Source organism: Octopus bimaculoides, chromosome 8 (assembly GCF_046866305.1).
Source record: "Octopus bimaculoides isolate indiv1 chromosome 8, ASM4686630v1, whole genome shotgun sequence".
Taxonomy (NCBI): Eukaryota; Metazoa; Mollusca; class Cephalopoda; order Octopoda; family Octopodidae; genus Octopus; species Octopus bimaculoides.
In genome coordinates, this window is record NC_142935.1 from 88,051,548 (window position 1) to 88,071,974 (window position 20,427).

Sequence of the window (20,427 nt, forward strand, 5' to 3'; positions counted from 1 at the left end):
TTTATTAATAAATTAATAATTTTTACCAAGCCCTTCGGTATGTAAGCATCATTATCGGTGGAGAACTTATTTAAAAGTTCCTATACATTTATAAATATAATTAAGGGATCAGAAAGCATTTGCTTCACCACATACCGAAGTTCAGAAATAGCAGCTAAAAAAGGTGAGACTCCAACAGATAGCTTTTTTAGCTGCTGTTTCTGAACTTCGGTATGTGGTGAAGCAAATGCTTGCTGATCCCTTAATTATGTATATATATATATATATATATATATATAAAAGCAACAGTAACATCCACCCTTAGGGGTCAGCCACATTTAAATGGCAAATATACTTCACTTTATCGTGCAGTTACTGTTAACACCTCGTTCAGAGATTTAACATTGCTTGTTTTCACTTTTTCGATATCAGTGAATAACTTCACTGGAAAAAGACTTATATATTGCCAAGGGATTGTCATTCTCATCGAAGGTCGGCGATTATCGTACGCTGAAGAAGGGAAATAACCCTGAAACTCGGGTCCGTACGTATCGCAGATCAAGATGGGAAGGATAACTTCCCTTGGCAAAAATAGACAGGACACAGATATGTGTCGATAAGCCAGCTGGAGGAGATGTTCTCCTGGGGCTAAAAGCAACAGTAACATCCACCCTTAGGGGTCAGCCACATTTAAATGGCAAATATACTTCACTTTATCGTGCAGTTACTGTTAACACCTCGTTCAGAGATTTAACATTGCTTGTTTTCACTTTTTCGATATCAGTGAATAACTTCACTGGAAAAAGACTTATATATTGCCAAGGGATTGTCATTCTCATCGAAGGTCGGCGATTATCGTACGCTGAAGAAGGGAAATAACCCTGAAACTCGGGTCCGTACGTATCGCAGATCAAGATGGGAAGGATAACTTCCCTTGGCAAAAATAGACAGGACACAGATATGTGTCGATAAGCCAGCTGGAGGAGATGTTCTCCTGGGGCTAAAAGCAACAGTAACATCCACCCTTAGGGGTCAGCCACATTTAAATGGCAAATATACTTCACTTTATCGTGCAGTTACTGTTAACACCTCGTTCAGAGATTTAACATTGCTTGTTTTCACTTTTTCGATATCAGTGAATAACTTCACTGGAAAAAGACTTATATATTGCCAAGGGATTGTCATTCTCATCAAATGTCGGCGATTATCGTACCTCCATTAGGTACACTCTGATACCTCATCACCCCTGTCATTGTCTTCTTTTCAGTCATTTAATGCAGGATACCCATGCATATCCTGTATTGCAAAATACCTGTGCTTCTCCCTCTTTCATACTTTGCTATACCTGGTGTAAAGCCACCTCCCTCTATATTACAACCCAACTCAGCTGAGGAGTCTTTTCTTCGTCTTAAGAGTTACTCGGTGACCTCACTAGTATCGATATCTTGAAAGCGCACCCAGTACACTCTGTAAACTGGTTGGTGTTAGTAAGGGCATCCAGCAGTAGAAATCATGCCAAAAACAGACATTTGGAGCTCAAATCTGACTCTAACTCGCTGGTTTCCGTTAAACTGTCTAACCCATGCCAGCATGAAGATGGACATTGACATTACATGATGTTTACTGATGTATATACACATACACACACACATATATAAAATCATCATTATCATTGATCTAACATCCCCTTTTCCACAGTCTCATGGGTTGGATGGAATTTATTGAGGCAGATTTTCTATGGGTAAATGACTTTTTTGTCACTAACCCTCACCTGTTTCCAAGTAAGGTAGTATTACTCTGCAATGCTAAGATATTTCTGTGAGTATTTGAGTAATTTGGTGATTTGGTATCAAGTTGATGTTGGTCAAATGAACACAAATCCTGCTGAGCTTTTAAATGCAAAAATATTTATTCTTATTGTTAACAACTAAATGTTGCCATTACTATCAATGACAAAGGAAACATGGTTACATAAGTAACATAGTTTTAAGTTAATATGTGATCAAGTATAACAATAGTTGCTGTTGAGTATTTTTTGGAATTAGCTGATTAGGGTACATTTATTTATTTATGGGTTTCAGCCAAGTGGCTGCGGTCATGCTGGTGCACCACCGTTGCCATTTCCACTACTGTGAGTGTTGTTTGACCATTGTCTTGGTGTTATAGACACTGTTCTGGACATCTCTTTGGTTCTCTACTGCTATCTGCTAGCTAGTGGTTAAAGTGTGCTAAATATATAGCTGATGCCCTCATCAGAACAAGTATGCTAAAGAGCTAACTCTGTTTTACCAGAAGTTTTGAATGGTTAATGTTTTGATGACATCAGCAATGTTTGAGCAAATTGCAATTATGTTCTTTAGTTTTATTCTTGTATTGGATATAATGATCTGGCTTGATTTCTGTGTTTTGCAACTGCCAGTTGCTAAATTGCTGAAACCAATTCTCGGAGCTGATTTTCTAGATCATTTTGACCTTTTAGTTGATGTCGAATACCATAGATTAGTACATTCCACCACTAGTTTCAATGTATATGATGTCAGTACATGGGTCCCTTCTATCAGCCTTGTTTTCTTAAACCTTTCTTGTTCAAACAAGTCCAGCACTCTTTTATGCAAACACCTTGATATCACTCAGTCTGTGTTTCAAAACCAACCGGTCACTGACTCTGTAACTTATCATATCATTATAAGTAGACCACTGGTTTTTTCCCCAGCCATATTGACTTGCTCCTGATTGCACTAACATTGTGAAAGCAAAGTTGAAGCACGCGCTGGAACAGGACATATTTCATCCATTCAGCTGCAATTCTGCCTCATTTATGGGATTTTTCTTCAACTCTACATGATGTTAAAGTGTTTTTGAAAATTGATCATGTTCAGGTTGCCAACTGTTATAATAATATGTTCATCTGGATGCTTGAATTGCTTACAATTTGGCATCAAGCTGATTCTTTTACTTGTTTCAGTCTTTTGACTACAGCCATGCTGGAGCACTGCCTCAAAGGGTTTTAATTGGAGAAATTGACCTCAGGATTTATTCTTTGTAAGCCTAGTACTTATTCTATCGTTCTCTTTTGCTGAACCACTAATTTACGGGGACATAAACACACCAGCATTGGTTGTCAAGTGATGGCAGGGGTAGAAGTACGCACACATAAATACATTACATTTATACACACACACACACGCACACACACACACATACACATATATGTATATATATATATATATACATATATATATATATATAAATATATATATATATCACAGTCATGGCAGATACTGGTGTCATGCAAATGGCACCTATGCTGATTGCACATAAAAACACACATTATACTCTCAGAGTGGTTGGCGTTAGGAAGGACATCCAGTAGTAGAACCTATGCCAGATTAGACTGGGGTTTGGTGCAGCCTTCCAGCTTGCTAGTCCTGGTCAAATCGTTCAACCCATGCCAGCATGGACAAAGGATATTAAATGATGTTGATGATATATATATATATATACAATGGGCTTCTTTAAGTTTCTATCTACCAAATCCACTCACAGGGCTTTGGTTGGCCCGAAGCTATAGTAGAAGACACTTCTCAAGGTGTGACATAGTGGGACTGAACCCGAATCCTGTGGTTGGGAAGCAAGCTTCTTACCACACAGCCACTCCTGTGCCTATGCTGATCAACTAAACACAAATTCTATTGAGACTTTAAATGCAAAAATATTTATTCTTATCATTAACAACTAAATGCTGTCATTACTATGAATGACAAAGAAAAAGTGTTTACTCAAGAAACATAGTTCAAAGTTTACATGAGATGTCGTTGGATCAGATATAGCAGTAGTCACTGTCATATGCTTCTTGGAGCTCGCTGGTTCGGGTGTATTACTGCTGCCACCATCATCATTGTCTACCATCGTCTTGGTGCTATGGACACTACTCTGATCTGCTCTCTGGTTCTCTACTGCTATCTGCTAACTAGTGGCTAAAATGTGTTAGATATGTAATTGATGTTCTTGTTAGAAAAAGCACGTCAAAGATTAAATTCTGTTCCACCAAAAATTTTGAATGGTTAATGTTTTGACGACATCAATAATATTTGAGTGAATTCTATTTTGTTCTTTAGCTGTTTTTGAATTGGGTACAGTGATCAATTTTTTAAGTGTTTTGTGATTGTCAAATATTTTGGCTATAACTTCATGATCAGACATCTTTTCACAGAAGATTGGAAATGAAGGACACTACCGTATAACAGTGACATTCATTTACAACTATGACATGATACCAAACAACAATGATTCATTCAATACCCAATCTCTCATACTGGCACAAGTCAAACGGCTTGACAGGACTCTAATGAGGACTGCATTGAGTTCTAACGTCTGTTTTGGCATGGTTTATACACCTGGATGCCCTTGTTAGCACCAACCACTTTACAAAGTGTACTGAGTGCATTTTTGTGGAAGTGTGGAAAATGATAAATATCAATATAGAGGAGGTGAAAAAAATAACCCAGGGAGGAGGAGGTGATAAATTATAGTACAGAGAAATGTAAATAGATTATAACCTGTAAATAGATTAGAAAATAAGGAAAGCTTATCGATAGATCAGGAGAGAGAGAGAGAGAGAGAGAGAGAGAGAGAGAGAGAGAGAGAGACAGAGAGAGAGAGAGAGAGAGAGAGGGAGGGAGGGAGGGAGAGAGAGCGAGCGAGAGAGATGAGAGAAACAGAAATTGCAAGAATAGAAATGAAGATCAGAGGTACGTAGTGGTAACTATAGTAAGTGGAAGACAAAGGCGGGGAAATCATCAGCATCAGATATGAGGCATTTGGAGAGTGATAACAGATGTGAGAGGGTGTTAAAGATGAGGTATAGCAGTCCTAAGATGTAGCTCAGAGGAGAGAGGAAGATACATGAAAGCGTGGAAAGTGGTAAGCAGTGGAAAATTAAATGGAAGGAAAGATAGTGAGAACGAGGGAGGGATGTTAAAAGAAGTGGTTCCAGAGAAAGTGAAGGTATCTTATAGCACAAAGGGAAGAAAGATGTGCAGACTCTGCAGTCATATGATTTCAGCATCTGAATAGTGCCATTGTTAGGAAAGATGGAGGGATGAGTGTTAGAAAAAATAAGAAGTGGGGAAAATTTGATGGAGACAGACTGAGCTCAGGGGTAGGGCCCGGTGACTGCTTAGACATAAACTCGGTCCTTTAAGGTGGGTCTTACTGAATACAGCAAAACCCCAGTCCTCACACTCCATAATCATCTCCAATGTGAGGTTTAAAACCTTGAGATCAGCTTTCATTACTTCCTTCCTTGTCTTCTTCAGTCTCCGTCTTCCACAAGTCCCATCCACTTCAGGTGATCAATACTTCTTTATGCAACTGTCCTCACCCAAATGCATCAAATGCCCAGTGCATACTAGTGCAGCCTTTTCTCTTGTATGCTACATCAGATGTTAAATTTATGTTAAATTTTTTTCTCAATGCATTTAAACTCTGTCATACATGCACACTGATATTGCACATTCAATGTTGCAGCTTCATTCCTTTCTAGTCTCTGCATTTAGAGCCCGTGTAGAACATGGGTGTCAGTCTTCCTTTCACTTAGAGAGAGAGAGAGAGTGTGTGAGAGAGTAACAGAGTGTGTGAGAGAGTAACAGAGTGTGAGAGAGATAGAGAGATAGAGCAAGTGAGTGGGAGAGAAAATTTTATTTTACCAACAGAGGTAAAAGCTCTCAGAACTTTCTCCATCCTGGTCATATTCCAGTTGTTATACTTTCAGAATATCCCACTCTAGATTTAATTAGGTCATTTAGATTACAGAATCTATTAAGTCTACGTTCTCCTGGGCATTCAAGAGAATCTAATTCCTGTGTGGTTTCAGTGTTTATATATACATCATCATCATTTAACATCCATGTTCCATGCTTGCATGAGTTGGATGGCTTGACAGAATCTAAAAGATGGTGAAGAAACTTATCTCAAATTAACACTGCTTAAGATTGAAAGTGGATTTCTTGGATATCTGTAGACTTCATGGCTCCTGTGCATCTTCCACATACAAAAACTTCCTCTGTTAACATTCCTGTTATTCCACTGCACTTTTTGTGTGTCCATAGTTTGCACTGGGTACACTATGGAATTCCTGTTTACACTTTTCCTACCCACTTCAGGTAAATGGCCTGAAATGGGTAGGGTCCTGTCTGATTTCTTGCTTACTAGAGCCTTGGTTTTTGCTAAGTTAACCTTAATGCCCTTCGATTCCAGGTTTTGCTTCCATGCCTGGAATTTCTTTTCTCGTTCTGTTACAAAATCTGCTATGAGAGCAACATCATCAGCATATGATAGATCCCAAGGGTAGCCAGCCATGAATTCCTCTATTATAGCCAGGAGGACAATGATAAATGGGAAGGGACTGAGAACCAAATTCTGGAGAACACCTACATGTACACTAAATTCATCACAATACTCGTGGTTAATTCTCACCTTTCTGACAGAACTTCTGTACATGGCCTGCACAACTTTCACAAGCCACTTGTCCACTCCTAGCTTCCTCAGAGCCCACCATATTTCACAGCAGAGTAGTCTGTTGAAGGCTTTCTCCAAGTCCATACAAGCCAAATACAATGGTTTATTTTTAGCCAAATACTTTTCCTGCAGTTGTCTGGCTATAACAATAGCATTAGCTATGCTTCTCCCCAGCACAAAACCAAACTGCATTTTATCTAATCTGATTTTGTTCCTAATTAATTGGGCTATAACTCTTTCCATAACTTTCATGACTTGCTCTAGTGATGTGATACCTGTAACTGATTCTTTGTAACAGTTAACCATACTTCTGCTACACTAGTCAAAGAGGATGACACCTTCCTGAATAACCCACTTAACTGTATGGGTAACTAGACTATATCCTACTCTGCCAAATATTTTAGGCACTTCAGTGGTAACTCTCAATGGACCAGGGCTTTTCCCTGTCTTCTTATCCTTAATTGCCTTATTTATCATACTGCTGTCAACTCAAATAGCTGGTCTCTCTGTTGGGTTCTCATAGGGGAGACTCCCTTACTCCCATTCATTTTCCACACTCTTTACCACTTCATACTAAAAATATCCGCCTATGGATATAATAATAGATTACTTTATTTTTTCTGTCTCCGATGAAGGGAAGTACTGGATCTTCCCTTCAACCTTACCTTTGCTCTCTTTATCTTTTTGTTTTTATATATTTACACACACACACATATATATATATATATATATATATATATATCATCATTATCATCATCGTCGTTTAACGTCCGCTTTCCATGCTAGCATGGGTTGGACGATTTGACTGAGGACTGGTGAAACCAGATGGCTACACCAGGCTCCAATCTGATTTGGCAGAGTTTCTACAGCTGGATGCCTTTCCTAACACCAGCCACTCCGAGAGTGTAGTGGGTGCTTTTACGTGCCACCGGCACGAGGGCCATTCAGGTGGCACTGGCAATGATCTCGCTCGAATGTCTTTACACATGCCATCCGGCACAAGTGCCAGGAAGGCGATGCTGGGCACAGGTGCCATTGACAGTTTCGCTTTCGCTTGCCCCAATAGGTCTTCACAAGCAGAGTTTCGTTTCCAATGAAGGAGACGACGTTGGCATGGGTGCCAGTCGTCGAATTTAATTCGATTTCGATTTCACTTGCCTCAACAGGTCTTCGCAAGCGGAGTTTAGTGTCCAATGAAGGAAGGTATGTATAAGTGGGCTGCCTGAGGCCTTCGATTTAGGTCTCACTTGGCTTGCTGGGTCTTCTCATGCACAGCATATTTCCAAAGGTCTCGGTCAGAAGTCATTGCCTCGGTGAGGCCCAATGTTCGAAGGTCGTGCCTCACCACCTCATCCCAGGTCTTCCTGGGCCTACCTCTTCCACAGGTTCCCTTAACTGCTAGGGTGTGGCACTTTTTCACACAGCTATCCTCATCCATTCTCGCTACATGACCATACCAGTGCAATCGTCTTTCTTGCACACCACAACTGATGCTTCGTAAGTTCAACTTTTCTCTCAAGGTATTAACACTCTGTCTAGTATGCACACTGACATTACACATCCATCGGAGCATACTGGCTTCATTCTACGCATGTCCTCAGCAGTCACAGCCCATGTTTCACTGCCATGAAGCATGGCTGTTCGTACACATGCGTCATACAGTCTGCCTTTTACTCTGAGAGAGAGACCCTTTGTCACCAGCAGAAGTAAGAGCTCTCTGAACTTTGCCCAGGCTATTCTTATTCTAGCAGCTACGCTTTCAGCGCACCCACCCCCACTACTAATTTGGTCACCAAGATAGCGGAAGCTGTCAACCACTTCTAGTTTTTCTCCCTGGAATGTGGCAGAAGTTGTTTTCTGCACATTCACAGTGTTTATAGCTCCTGAACATCTGCTACAAACGAAAACTAACTTCCTAGTTAACCTGCCTTTGATATTGCTGCACCTCTTATATGTCCATAAGGTCATTTGCATCACAGAACTCCAGCAGTCTGGTTCCCTCCTCATTGCGGGAACCAAAACCATAGCCTGCATGTATGCCATAGAAGACCCCAGAATGTTGTCCAACATGACCATTGAAGTCACCAGCCACAAAGAGACACTGTCAGTAAGGTGATGGTTGGCAATGAGTACAGTGAAGAATTCCGGGTGGAGGTAGGGGTCCACCAAGGTTCTGTCCTCAAACCCCTCCTATTTATCATAGTCCTCCAGGCTATAACAGAGGAATTCAAGACAGGTTGCCCCTGGGAGCTCCTCTATGCTGATGACCTTGCACTAATTGCTGAGTCACTATCAGAACTAGAGAAGTTTCAGGTGTGGAAACAAGGACTAGAATCGAAGGGCCTTAGAATCAACCTAGCTAAAACCAAAGTCCTAATATGTAGGAAGGTAGACAAAACACAAACCCCTTCAGGTAGATGGCCCTGCTCGATCTGAAGAAAAGGTGTAGGTAGTAACCCTATAAGATGCACCCAGTGTAAGCTATGGACATATAAGAGGTGCAGCAATATCAAAGGCAGGTTAACTAGGAAGTTTTCCTGCCCAGAAAATCTTGTACCTGTGTTCTTTGCCTGTGAGGAACCGAGCGGAACCTCCTCTCCACCTTACTTCTTGGAGGCAGCAGATATCGACACATCTCCGTTCAAGCATCTCAACAATCTCATCAGACCTACCTTTCAGTGTGCCGACGTTAAGAGTGCCAACCCTGAGGGTGTGGGAGGTATGGGCCCGTGAGACCCTGGGGCGGGGAACAGCAGCGTCATGCACCTGAAAAGAAAGGTCGCATTATATATATATATATATATATATATAATGCGACCTTTCTTATATATATATATATATATATATGTATATATATATATATATATATTTACGTACAAACATACCCATAGGTACATACACATTTCTTGTGTTGATCCCATCCATTTTCTTATATATATACATATATATATATATATATATATATATATATATATATATATATATATATATATATACATATATATACTTACATACATACATACATACATACACATAAATACAAATACACACAAAATTTTTTATAATAACAGTGAAGCTAAAATGTTAAAATGTCAAGATCTTCTGAAGTCTCCTTACCACATCTGTTAAATGAAAAAGAAAATGTCTTTGATATTCTTAATTGAAATGTTAAGATATAGAGTTAAGAGGTAATTAACGTATGTTGTCTTAAGAGGCTCATTAGCAGTGTGTTGTTGCAAACGATCACAGCTTATAGTGTTAGTTTGCTTACTAGCATTCTAAATGTCATGCAGTAAAAACAATACCTCATTCTATTGTAGGTGTTATTTATCTCAAGTGAGATAACCGCCTACCACTATTTTAAAAACTGTTGATAACTGTTGCTGCTACTCTAGTTGTTGTTGGTTGAAGTAGTGGTATTTTAGTGGCTGCTGTCTCTACTACTCTATTACCACCACAATACAAAGTATATTTCATAGGAGAGAGCAAGAGAAATTGGGAGATATACAAACAGATAGGATATGAAATTATATATATATATATATATATATATATATATGTCGCTCACACATACACATATAAACAGCCAACACCACACAAAACACAACACACACACACACACACACACACACACACACACACACACACACACACACATGCTATTACACACTCACAGAGACTTGCGCGCATGCACATACCCACACATACACACAGATACCTCCTTCTCTTACACTCTCCTGTCTTACAAAGAACTTTTTCTTCACCCATTTCCTTCTCGTCATTTCAAAATGTAACCACATGTGGATCATTGGCGATTTTTTCCCCCCGTCTTCCTTTTCTCTTGGACTTTCCTCTATCTCCTGTTTCTGACAAAGGGCTTTGCTTGAAACATAAAAACTACCTTTCTTTCCTTCTCTGAACATCTGCTAATACTTTGTATGTTCCGTGACCTCACGTTTTTTCTTGTTGTGTTTATTCTTTGTTTTTTGGGGGGATTTACTATATATATATATATATATATATATATATTAATAAATTATAGGGTGGCAAAGAAAATTTTAGAAATTTTATTTACCACCAGTGGCCTAGCGAGAGTAAAAACAGTCAATAGACTATGTATTATTCATTAGAAATGCAGAGACGCCTATAATAGGACATCTACTCGCTAGAAATGGTACAGAATATAGATTGGTAAAAGTTTTTATTTTTCATTTCCTTTCGAAATTATCCCTAACTTTTGTGGTATGTAGTATTTTTGCTGCTATTTCTAGCGAGTAGATGTCCTATTATAGGCGTCTCTGCATTTCTAATGAATATATATATATATATATATATATATATGTTATAATTTAGAATAAACAGTAAAAAGTTGTCATTATAGTACTCAGAGTTTCAAATGTTGAAGCAAAGAGCTACGGTGCACTCTCGTTGGCTATTAGTGGCAACAGTTGCTATGAAAATCCATTGAATAAAAGGGAAGATACTCTAATAGGTAGAAAAAGAAAAAAGATATAAAATACATGCAACCATATTCTCACAATACATAGACATAAACCTCCTGCATTCACAATGTCTACATACGTACACATTCACACCTATATATATACACACCTATATATATAAAAATTTAATGAATGGAGTAAAACGCATATGTTAACTGCATACTTTTATTTCCAACATATGTTTCGAAGATTACAAATTATGCCTTCCATAGGAATCGGCGATGGAAATGCATGGGAACCAGCTTAAACGTTAGACATTTTAACCGAATATATATATTATAATCTATATATATTAACCTATATATATATATATATATATATATATATATTTATATCTAATAAAAGAGAGTTTGTATGTGTGTGTGTGTGTATCTTCCTTATGCATTCCAAAACCAAGTTGCCGATCTTGACGTATGGGGTATCAAAAGATTCAGTACTATTTCCACTACCATCTAAACTTTATTTTCATTGACATATTTCCATTACAAAAAATTAAAACTATAACCTTTTCCATAACTCAACTATCGTAAACATTTTATACAATGATGACGATGACGTCACATTTTCTATATGAGTGTGTACCTTAAAAGACATTATGACACACACCTTCACTCACTCTCTCTCCCTCTCGCATGCACACAAACACACACACACACACACATGTCCTAATCATATACATGTACATACATCTTTCGCTTTCTCATTTCCTTCACTTTCTGCTCTCTCTCTCTCCTTCTCTTTCCTTTCAATTTCTTCTCTTCTCAAAGCATAAAGAAATTAATTTTTACAGAATGACCGAGTGAAACGCAGAATGAGAAAAAGACAGAGAGACAAGAGAAAGAAACAGAGACAGAAAACAAGTTTCTATAGAAGTTGAAAGACGGGTAGCGGGTGGGAGACAGATGCTGATGTTTCATACCCTATGTATGCTCTATAGCTGAAAGTGAAAGAAAACCAGCACAAAATTGATACTGTATGTTCTATAGATGAAGGTGAAAGAAAGCGGCACAAAGAGAGGGGAAAGCGGGAGAGAAGGGGATGCCAAAACCCCAGAAATGGGGTCATGTCATACAATTTTAAGGTCATTTTCACTTTTGTCTCATGTTTCAAGCATACATAGAATTAGGCATTATCTTTCTCTTTCAATTTCTCATTATAATGTACGGAGACCTTCTGCTGTTAATATATTACAACTTCACTACATTTCCTTCTTTTGGAATTAAGAAAGGTATGCAAAAATAATTTCCTTTAGCACACATACACACACACAGTTAAAATTCTGTATGAATTATGTTATTTTTTGCTGTGCGCTAAATTACAGCTCAAATCCTATGGAAATTACCTTTTCCTATTCTGTCATTCCTGTTTGTGATGAGCATATTTCAAAACCTGATCTTCCATTTAAACTTACAAGGAAGTTATCTCTGTCCTTTACCTGTTGTTTCTAGCCTGTCTGAAATGACATTTGCATATCCTCTCCGCTACTTATTTCTTTCCTCAATTTACTCACATTCCTATGTTTCCCATACAAGAGATTTGCATTTTGCCCGAAAGTGAGTAGCTGAGGTGGGGGAAGGGGCATTTAGTATTTCTTTCAGAAAAATTAAATTTTCAAAAACAAATTATATTTCCCACATTTGTAATCTCTGTATTTTTCTACATGTGTAAAAATAAAATTAGAAAATTTCAGCAGGGAGCAGGGAAATTATAATGTTAAAAACATGATTTCTGGGCAAAATCATATTAACCCCTTTTTATTCCATGAAACAGTACATAGTTTGTGATCCTTCTTAAGACCATAAATCACTTTCATGCAAATTGTACCACACCACTTCACTTCTGGACAAGCAATAACTTCCATTATGTCAGTAATCCACTCCACTTTATATCACCTAACAGAATGCATTATGCTTATCAAGACAGAACATAGCCAAATCATTCACAGTTTACTGCTTCTCATAATAACGGTACACAAATTGACATAAGAATTTTTCCACATCTTTTCATTCATTACTGAAAAATCAAATTATACAATGCACAACTTCAAATTGCTATGTCTTCTATCTTATATGTTCCTTAATTGTTTGCTCTTTTCATCCATGCCACCAAAACAAAGACATTCTCATTTATCTCCACAAACAAGGGCTGCAAAGAAACCCTCCTCTATTCGTGCTCAAGAAAACTCACTTCAGCCATGCTCAAATGTGTAATATTTCAAAACGATCACCGACGGCTGAAGTTCTGCTCTAAACTACACTTCTTGTCTGGGATGAATGCACAGTGGCACACTGTCGTGCACTAGAAGCTCTAGGGATATTAGAAACAATACTGTCATTAAAGGGTGCTTAGCCGTTGTCCTCGCAGGGGATTTCTGTCAAATGTTACCAGTTATACTACGGGGTATGTGAGCTGATGGCATCTATGATTGTGTCTGAAGTTTTCACCTCTATAGAGGTTTGTTCATCAGCTTTCATTAAGCAACAATATGCAAGCTCATCTCTACAACAACCCTTTAGCTGAGGAATTCTTTCATCAACTTCTACAAATTGGAAATGGCACCTTACCATTGAAACAGAACACCTCAGTAATGATTGACAGTGACATCGGTGTCACAGCTGGTGACATATAGATATGGTGAGTAACACCATGATGGCTACTCCAGTATAGGCCTATGAATATGGTATAAGGAATGAGACGGGAGATCAAGGCTTCTGAAGCTCTGTGGCATAGATGAAGTAAACATTTGCAACACTAAGATCAGTCATCTGATTACCTACCTATTAGGTGAATATGCTAACTAGACAGACTATACTCATCAGGAAATAGGATAGGCAACTGGTTGAGTAATGTGGGGCTGAATCAACTTGTTAATAAACACTTTTAACCCCAACAATATGTGTTGGGTTTCATTTTCATTCCTTTATATACCTACCTATGTCTGTGTATGTGTTTCTGTCTACACTGGTCAACCAATGCTGTGTTTATGTCACTTTCTTTTATGTCCTCTAACTATTAACCTCATTTTTGACCAGAAAAACACTTTACACTTGCTCTCCATTTTGATCAGTTTGATCTAAGAGTAGTTCCTTCTTCAGAGCATACATGTGTCATAATTCGTAACAGAATTATCACCCTTACTCCAGAAATAAAGGTTCCAAATTCAAATCTAATGTGGGACTTTGTATACAACTTGGAATAAGATAGCTGATGAAGATCAGAGATCAAACTGATCAAAACATTGTGTAGATAAAAATATTTTAAAATAATTCATTTCTAAAAATTAATTTAGTACTCTGAAAAATGATCAACAAAGGAATTATCAGTTCATTTGACTCTAATAAGATGCCTGTTCTACACTTATTTCTATATCTATGCTACATGATAATTTATCGAAGATACAGCCTGAGGAGAGAGTATGAAGAGAGAAGTTGAATGAGGTCCAACCACTCAAGATCTTGGTTCTGAAGCTCACAAATTCTCTTAGGGGTTTTAAACTACCAAATTTCTTCAGAGCAAGACTAATTATATGAAATCTCTTTCAGAATTAATCAGTGAATGATGGCTTTATTAATTATTATTTTTGTTTATTTCTTTCAGTTTTTGGTGGAGAGAATTAAGTGTTCACTTGTTTTATCAGCCGATCACTGTAAGACGTCTTCAGATTTATTGAGCAATCATCAAAAAGCTAGAAAATGAACAAGCTTGGAATGCATATACCGCAGAAGGATAAGGTAAATATCACTCTCTAATTTGACATTTTAATTCTTTATTTAGGCATCAAACTGATTTCTTACATGGTTGCGTTATTTACCTGAGATTTCGTGTTCAGAAACAATGACAATTAAGGGTAATGTGAGTGATTCAGTTGAGCAATGATGATCAAAGATTATCAATAGTGATTAAAGATGAGTAGTGGTGATTAAGAATGGTCAAGAATAATCAATGATGACCAATAGTGATCAAAGATCAATTGGAGACTGGTCTTACTAAACTGGTACCAAACGAACTTTTATTTTGATCATACATGAGGATTGAATTAACACTGTTGAACATTACGATGCAACAACGCACTACTCAACATTAGACTGTTGCCGCTGCTGTTGTTGTTTAAAGTAGCAGGTTGTTTAATGATTTACAGATGTGTATCTGGGCTGCTAAGAATCAACTATTTTGATTACTGTGCAATACCAGTGATTAACAGTAAACTACAAAACCAGATGGCTGTTCATGATGCAGAGAAAAGCTATCCACCCAATTGCTTAAATGTTTTTTGATTACATAGGATATTAAGCCTAGACCCCATTTACAACTAATCAGTGAACCATGTTGTACACAAAAGATCAAAGAAAATTTGTGAAAAGTCAACTCATCTGACATACTATTATTTCCATCAATTACAAGCATTGGATTTCCACCAATCAAAGTACTTTATTGGTACATACAGGGACATAACTGAGACTACCATTTTTCAGCCAATGGAATGACTACTTTTTGGATATCTGCTCAGTTCTTTCAGTCCTTTCAAGCTAAATAGCTTGGATTACATTTTTTTAAAGAGATTTTCAAAATATTGTAGGGTTTTATGTTCAAATGCAATGCTGTGAAAGATGATTCTCTCACACTCGCCTCTCATATTTTCACTCTCACACACACACAGTTAGAGATGGTAATGAACATTCTATGTGCAAACATACAACTTCATCTTTCACTGTCTCTGGGCTAACATACTAGCTATATAATGTATTAATTATATATGGGTTAATATACACAATTATATGTATTCATGTATATTACCTCAGAAACACATATAAGCACATTGTTATCTTTATGTAATTATAATATTTATTTAACGGTCACTCATACTGGACTTCAATGTTCATGTTTTAAATTAGTTTGTTGCTGATTTACCTCATAACTATTAGGTTGATGATTAACACATATTCTACAACTATATTCATCCATCAACACCCAGTAATAAATACTTTATACTCATTAAAGTACTAAATCCCTAATTCTTGAAGTGTTTTTTAATATTCCTCTTAAAGCTACAGCAAGCACCTGAACCCTGCAGCTACTGATCCTCCTCCTAGTCCTTATCATCAGTTTAAGAACCTTATTTTTTACATAGGCATCAGTTGGACAAACCATTTGTAAATCATAATACCATTTGCCTCAATTTTTTGTTAGTTCTTCTGCGATGGCCAGTTTCTCAAGATCTGTCTCCTTCTTCCCACATTTTCTTCAGTCTTGCTTCATCACAGTTACCTTCTACCAACTACAACCAATACTTTCTCGCCTGGCAACCATTTACATTACATATCTAAACAAGCACAGTCATCTCCCCTTTATGAATCAGCTAATCCCATTAGCATACAGCAACTTTTCAGCTCCCTGATGCTTCACATTCCACTCAGATTAACATCACATTTCTAACAGACAATTTTCCATTCATTTCTCTCCAACATCCATGCCTCATCTAAATTCAGTGCCCTATATCTTATTATCACATAGTACTATATTCCAGACGTATGTTCATTACAGTCTGGTCTTTTGGTACAAAGCCGAAAAACCTTTTTGTTGCCAAGTGAGATTGACAGTGTATCAACAGGTTAGATAAATAAATCAGAATATTTCTTCTAGCACAGATATATTCTGCTTTAATTAACTAATTAAACATTTGTGCTTAAACTTACATAATTTAAAATAGTTAATTCAGTGAAAAGGAATATATTTTACAAAAGAAAAAAAGAAAAAAAAGGAGAAAGAAAACACATCAAGAAGCACCATGTGCCTCAATTGTTCGTACACCACAAGGTTCAACAGAATCTTCTGAAGCAAGCCAACATGCTTGGGATATTACCACAGGCGATGGTGAGGCTAAAGCATTGGAAAAGCCAAGCACCCTCATGGTCATCACCTGACAGCTAGGTAAGGCAAACTGCTAATGATGATGAGAACTTCACTGTTAGTAGCCCAGTCCCTCCATACATCTCAAATGCCACAGGCCGGAAGAGGTAGTTCACTGACAGGTCCTGATACTTCGGGGTATTGTTCCATTCAGCTATGGAAGCAGTGACCCTCCCATTTACCACAGCATCCAGAATGCTGGAGGGAGAAAAAGAATCAGAGACTGTGGTGTCCCAGATGAGGCACCTACCTCTTCTCCAGGGACAGAGGGTAAGATCATCTGGTCTCTTCGCATCACTTCTGGATAGTCTCACTGGTTCCAGAACTGAGGAGATATTAATCCAAGCTAAGGCTTGCTTAATGATTAAGTTTAGCTTGGTGTGATGAGCAAAATGACCAGCATTTAGATGGCAAGACAGACCATGAAAACCTGTGGAGCTGAGGGGCCTAATTATCTAATTATTCTGCTCTAATTATCAAATTTATATATCCAATCTTATGTTAGGAATCAGGAATTAAATGTTCTCTTTTTTGTTTTTAGATTTTAAAATAAAAATATTTCTTGTACTCTTCTGTTCCTTAAACTTTCTCATATACTCCTCTTGTAGGCTATATTCATCTTGTCATTGCTATTTAGTCAATTTGGAGATAGTCTACAAACAGCACAACCCCTTTAGCAGCACTTTTATTTTAAGGTCAGTCTTTTAGTGCATAGGCACTAAAATAACATCTGAGTTTTTATAAATAGCAGTTAAAGAATACCTTGTAATGCTATAATTATAATTCCATGTCGATGTGAATAATAGACAACGTTCAGAAGGCTTAACAGAACAATAATAATTTATTGGTAGAGGAATTTGTGATAGAATTAATTAGAAACTTGCTTGCCAGCATTCAGAGATAGGGCATAACAGTGTCCTAGGTGAATAATAGACATGTTTAAGATCCTTGTCATAGGTCACAGATACAAAAAGGGTGTATGCAGAAATATAACACTTATAGTTACTTCATAATGTAAAAATATGGAACATGGCAAATACCTGAAGTCTCATAATCAGCTATTAAGTTCTAGAATGTTTGTCCATTAAATATTTTCCACATGGTGTTGAGTTCAGACAGAAACATGAGAATACGTGTTACTCTCCTGGAGCCCTGGCTGGAACTGATGAAAATCTTTCCCACGCCTCATGACAGGCAGCAGTGTGTATCTGTTGTAATGTAATTTGTTACACACAATAAATAAGATAACCAGACAAGAGTAAAAACAATGTAATGAACTAACGAATCTCTTTACGAACCAACAATCAATATTCCTTGTGAACTAACCAATTGACACCTTCCGACTTCACTGCAAACTAAAACAAACTTTGCTTGACCCCAAACTCTGAACTTTTGAATTCACTTGGATCATTGCTACTTATACTTTACTTGGATCAGTCTATCTCTTGCAAGAGGGCATTGTAACTCTCATCACAACATCTCCCCTTTTGAGATTTCGACTATTGTGAGAAAGTAGAATTTCTTTTCTTTTTCTTTTTTTCTTTCCAGCACCTCTCCTTTTTTTTTTTAGCTGTTGTATCTTAATTGTTACCTGACTTTTAAAGTAGTATTGTTTGTTGCACATAGCACTTTTTCTTTTCATTCTACTAAGCACTCTTGTTTTTCATTTTTTTAAAATCTAGTATATTTTTCGTTTAGGTATTACTTTCAGATATTCAGTCTGTTTCATTTTCTGAAGCTAGTTCTATGGGGTTCAATATCTGTTGGTGCTGACACTTCAAACATATCATAGCAGACTTCCATTGGTGTTACCCTTCGTTCTTCTGTATGTCTTATCTTTTACTGGTTAAGGTGTCTCTTATGTTCCGAATGTTGTCCTATAATTAAATACCTTATGTTATTTAATCTTTTGATTGCACAACCATCTTCCCAACCTTCTTTACCATTTTTGTAATTTTTAAAATGAACTTTCTCCCACTTCGAAATGTTTTGTAATATTTTTTGTATTTCCTTCAAATGTACTTTTTGTCTTTCCTTTATATGTATTTTTTCCTGGCAATTATTTATCAAAGATCAATTTTATTTTACACATGAACATTAACTCTGCTGGTGACTTTCCTGAATTAGCATTTGGATTTGGCGTTATTCTATATACTCTCAAAAATTTTGTTAGTGCCTCATTATTATCTAGCTCATTCCTAGCTTTTCTTAGAGCTCTTTTGAATGCATCGACAAATCTTTCTGCCAGCACGTTTGACCTCGGATAGTAGGGCAGGGAAATGTGCCTTATGGCATGTATTATACAGAAATTTCTTAATTCATATCCGGTGAATTGTGTTCCATTATTTGAAACTAATGTGTTTGGAACACCATATTGAGCAAATAACTCGAGTAGGAACTTTATTGTTGTCTTTGCTGTGGGTTTATCACATCTGCATACCTCTGGCTACTTTGTATAGCTATCCACAATAATTAGATAGTAAGCGCTGTTCACTGGTCCAGCATAGTCGATATGTATCCTTTCAGTCTTTGTGCATAGACATAGTTTGTCCAATAGTACATTTTGATTTTTAAATGGACTATCTTTTCTGAACTGTATGCCTCCATATCCATAACATAAATTAGGACATGGCACTCTTTTTTGGTTGTACTTTTCTGGTCATCATATCTGTATTTTTGAGGAAATCTTTTCTTGAATTTTTTTCTACATCATGTTTCAGGTTTACCATCCTTTGGCATCCTTCTGCCATGGACTGTAAGGTTAGATCTTGGTTCGCTTGTTCCAATTTAGAAAGAATTCTTGCTCAAATTGTTGCTTGCTGAAAGGCTTTGTATGAAAATAAGATACTTGAACATCTCAGGTGCAAGTTCACACGTCCTGTTGACTGTTCCTGCGTATGTGATAAAATCATCATTCTCTTTTTTTGTTATATATCAACAGTCCATTCGAGTGTTAAGTAGAGAAGTTTTATCACTGAATATAGTAGACAATAATTCTATTGTTTCTTTAAAACAAATTTCATAAGTTTTTTGGGGGGCAATATGAAATTACAATAATGTTCATGCACTAACAGAGCTAATTTTCGCAATAACAATCTCACTTTTTGTTTGTCTGACAATGATTTGCTATCTTGCTTAAGAATCTCCTCATACCTTCTGTAGTACAATGCAAAAGTTACACCCTCCTCTGGGTTATAACTGAATGCATTTTTGGACTTCTATGAATATAGTTCCAATAATTGTTGTTGTAGTTGTTGCTGTAATAGTTGCTTCTGCAACTCCTGTTGCTTTTGCAACTGTTCTATGGAAGCTAATGGGTCTTTTATTATTTAACAAGTTGTATCATGAACAAATTGTTACATAACCTACATGAGCTTTGAAACCCTCATCGCCAGATGTTGTATCATAGTTTGTTACATACAATAAATATGATAACCAGACAACAGTAAAAACAAAGTAATGAACTAAGAAATCTCTTTATGAACCAACAATCAATATTCCTTGTGACACCAACTTCACT

At 37.1% G+C, this 20,427-nt stretch overlaps 1 protein-coding gene across 1 annotated transcript in view; it reads left to right on the forward strand.

Moving 5' to 3' along the window:
• Window positions 1-20,427, forward strand: part of LOC106883167 (GTP-binding protein Di-Ras2) — an 87,235-nt gene that overhangs the window by 17,294 nt on the left and 49,514 nt on the right. Inside the window, exon 2 of the mRNA XM_014934084.3 lies at window positions 14,598-14,731. Coding sequence (XP_014789570.1) covers window positions 14,693-14,731 — 39 coding nt within the window. The 5' untranslated portion in view covers window positions 14,598-14,692. The remainder of the gene's footprint in view (window positions 1-14,597; window positions 14,732-20,427) is intronic.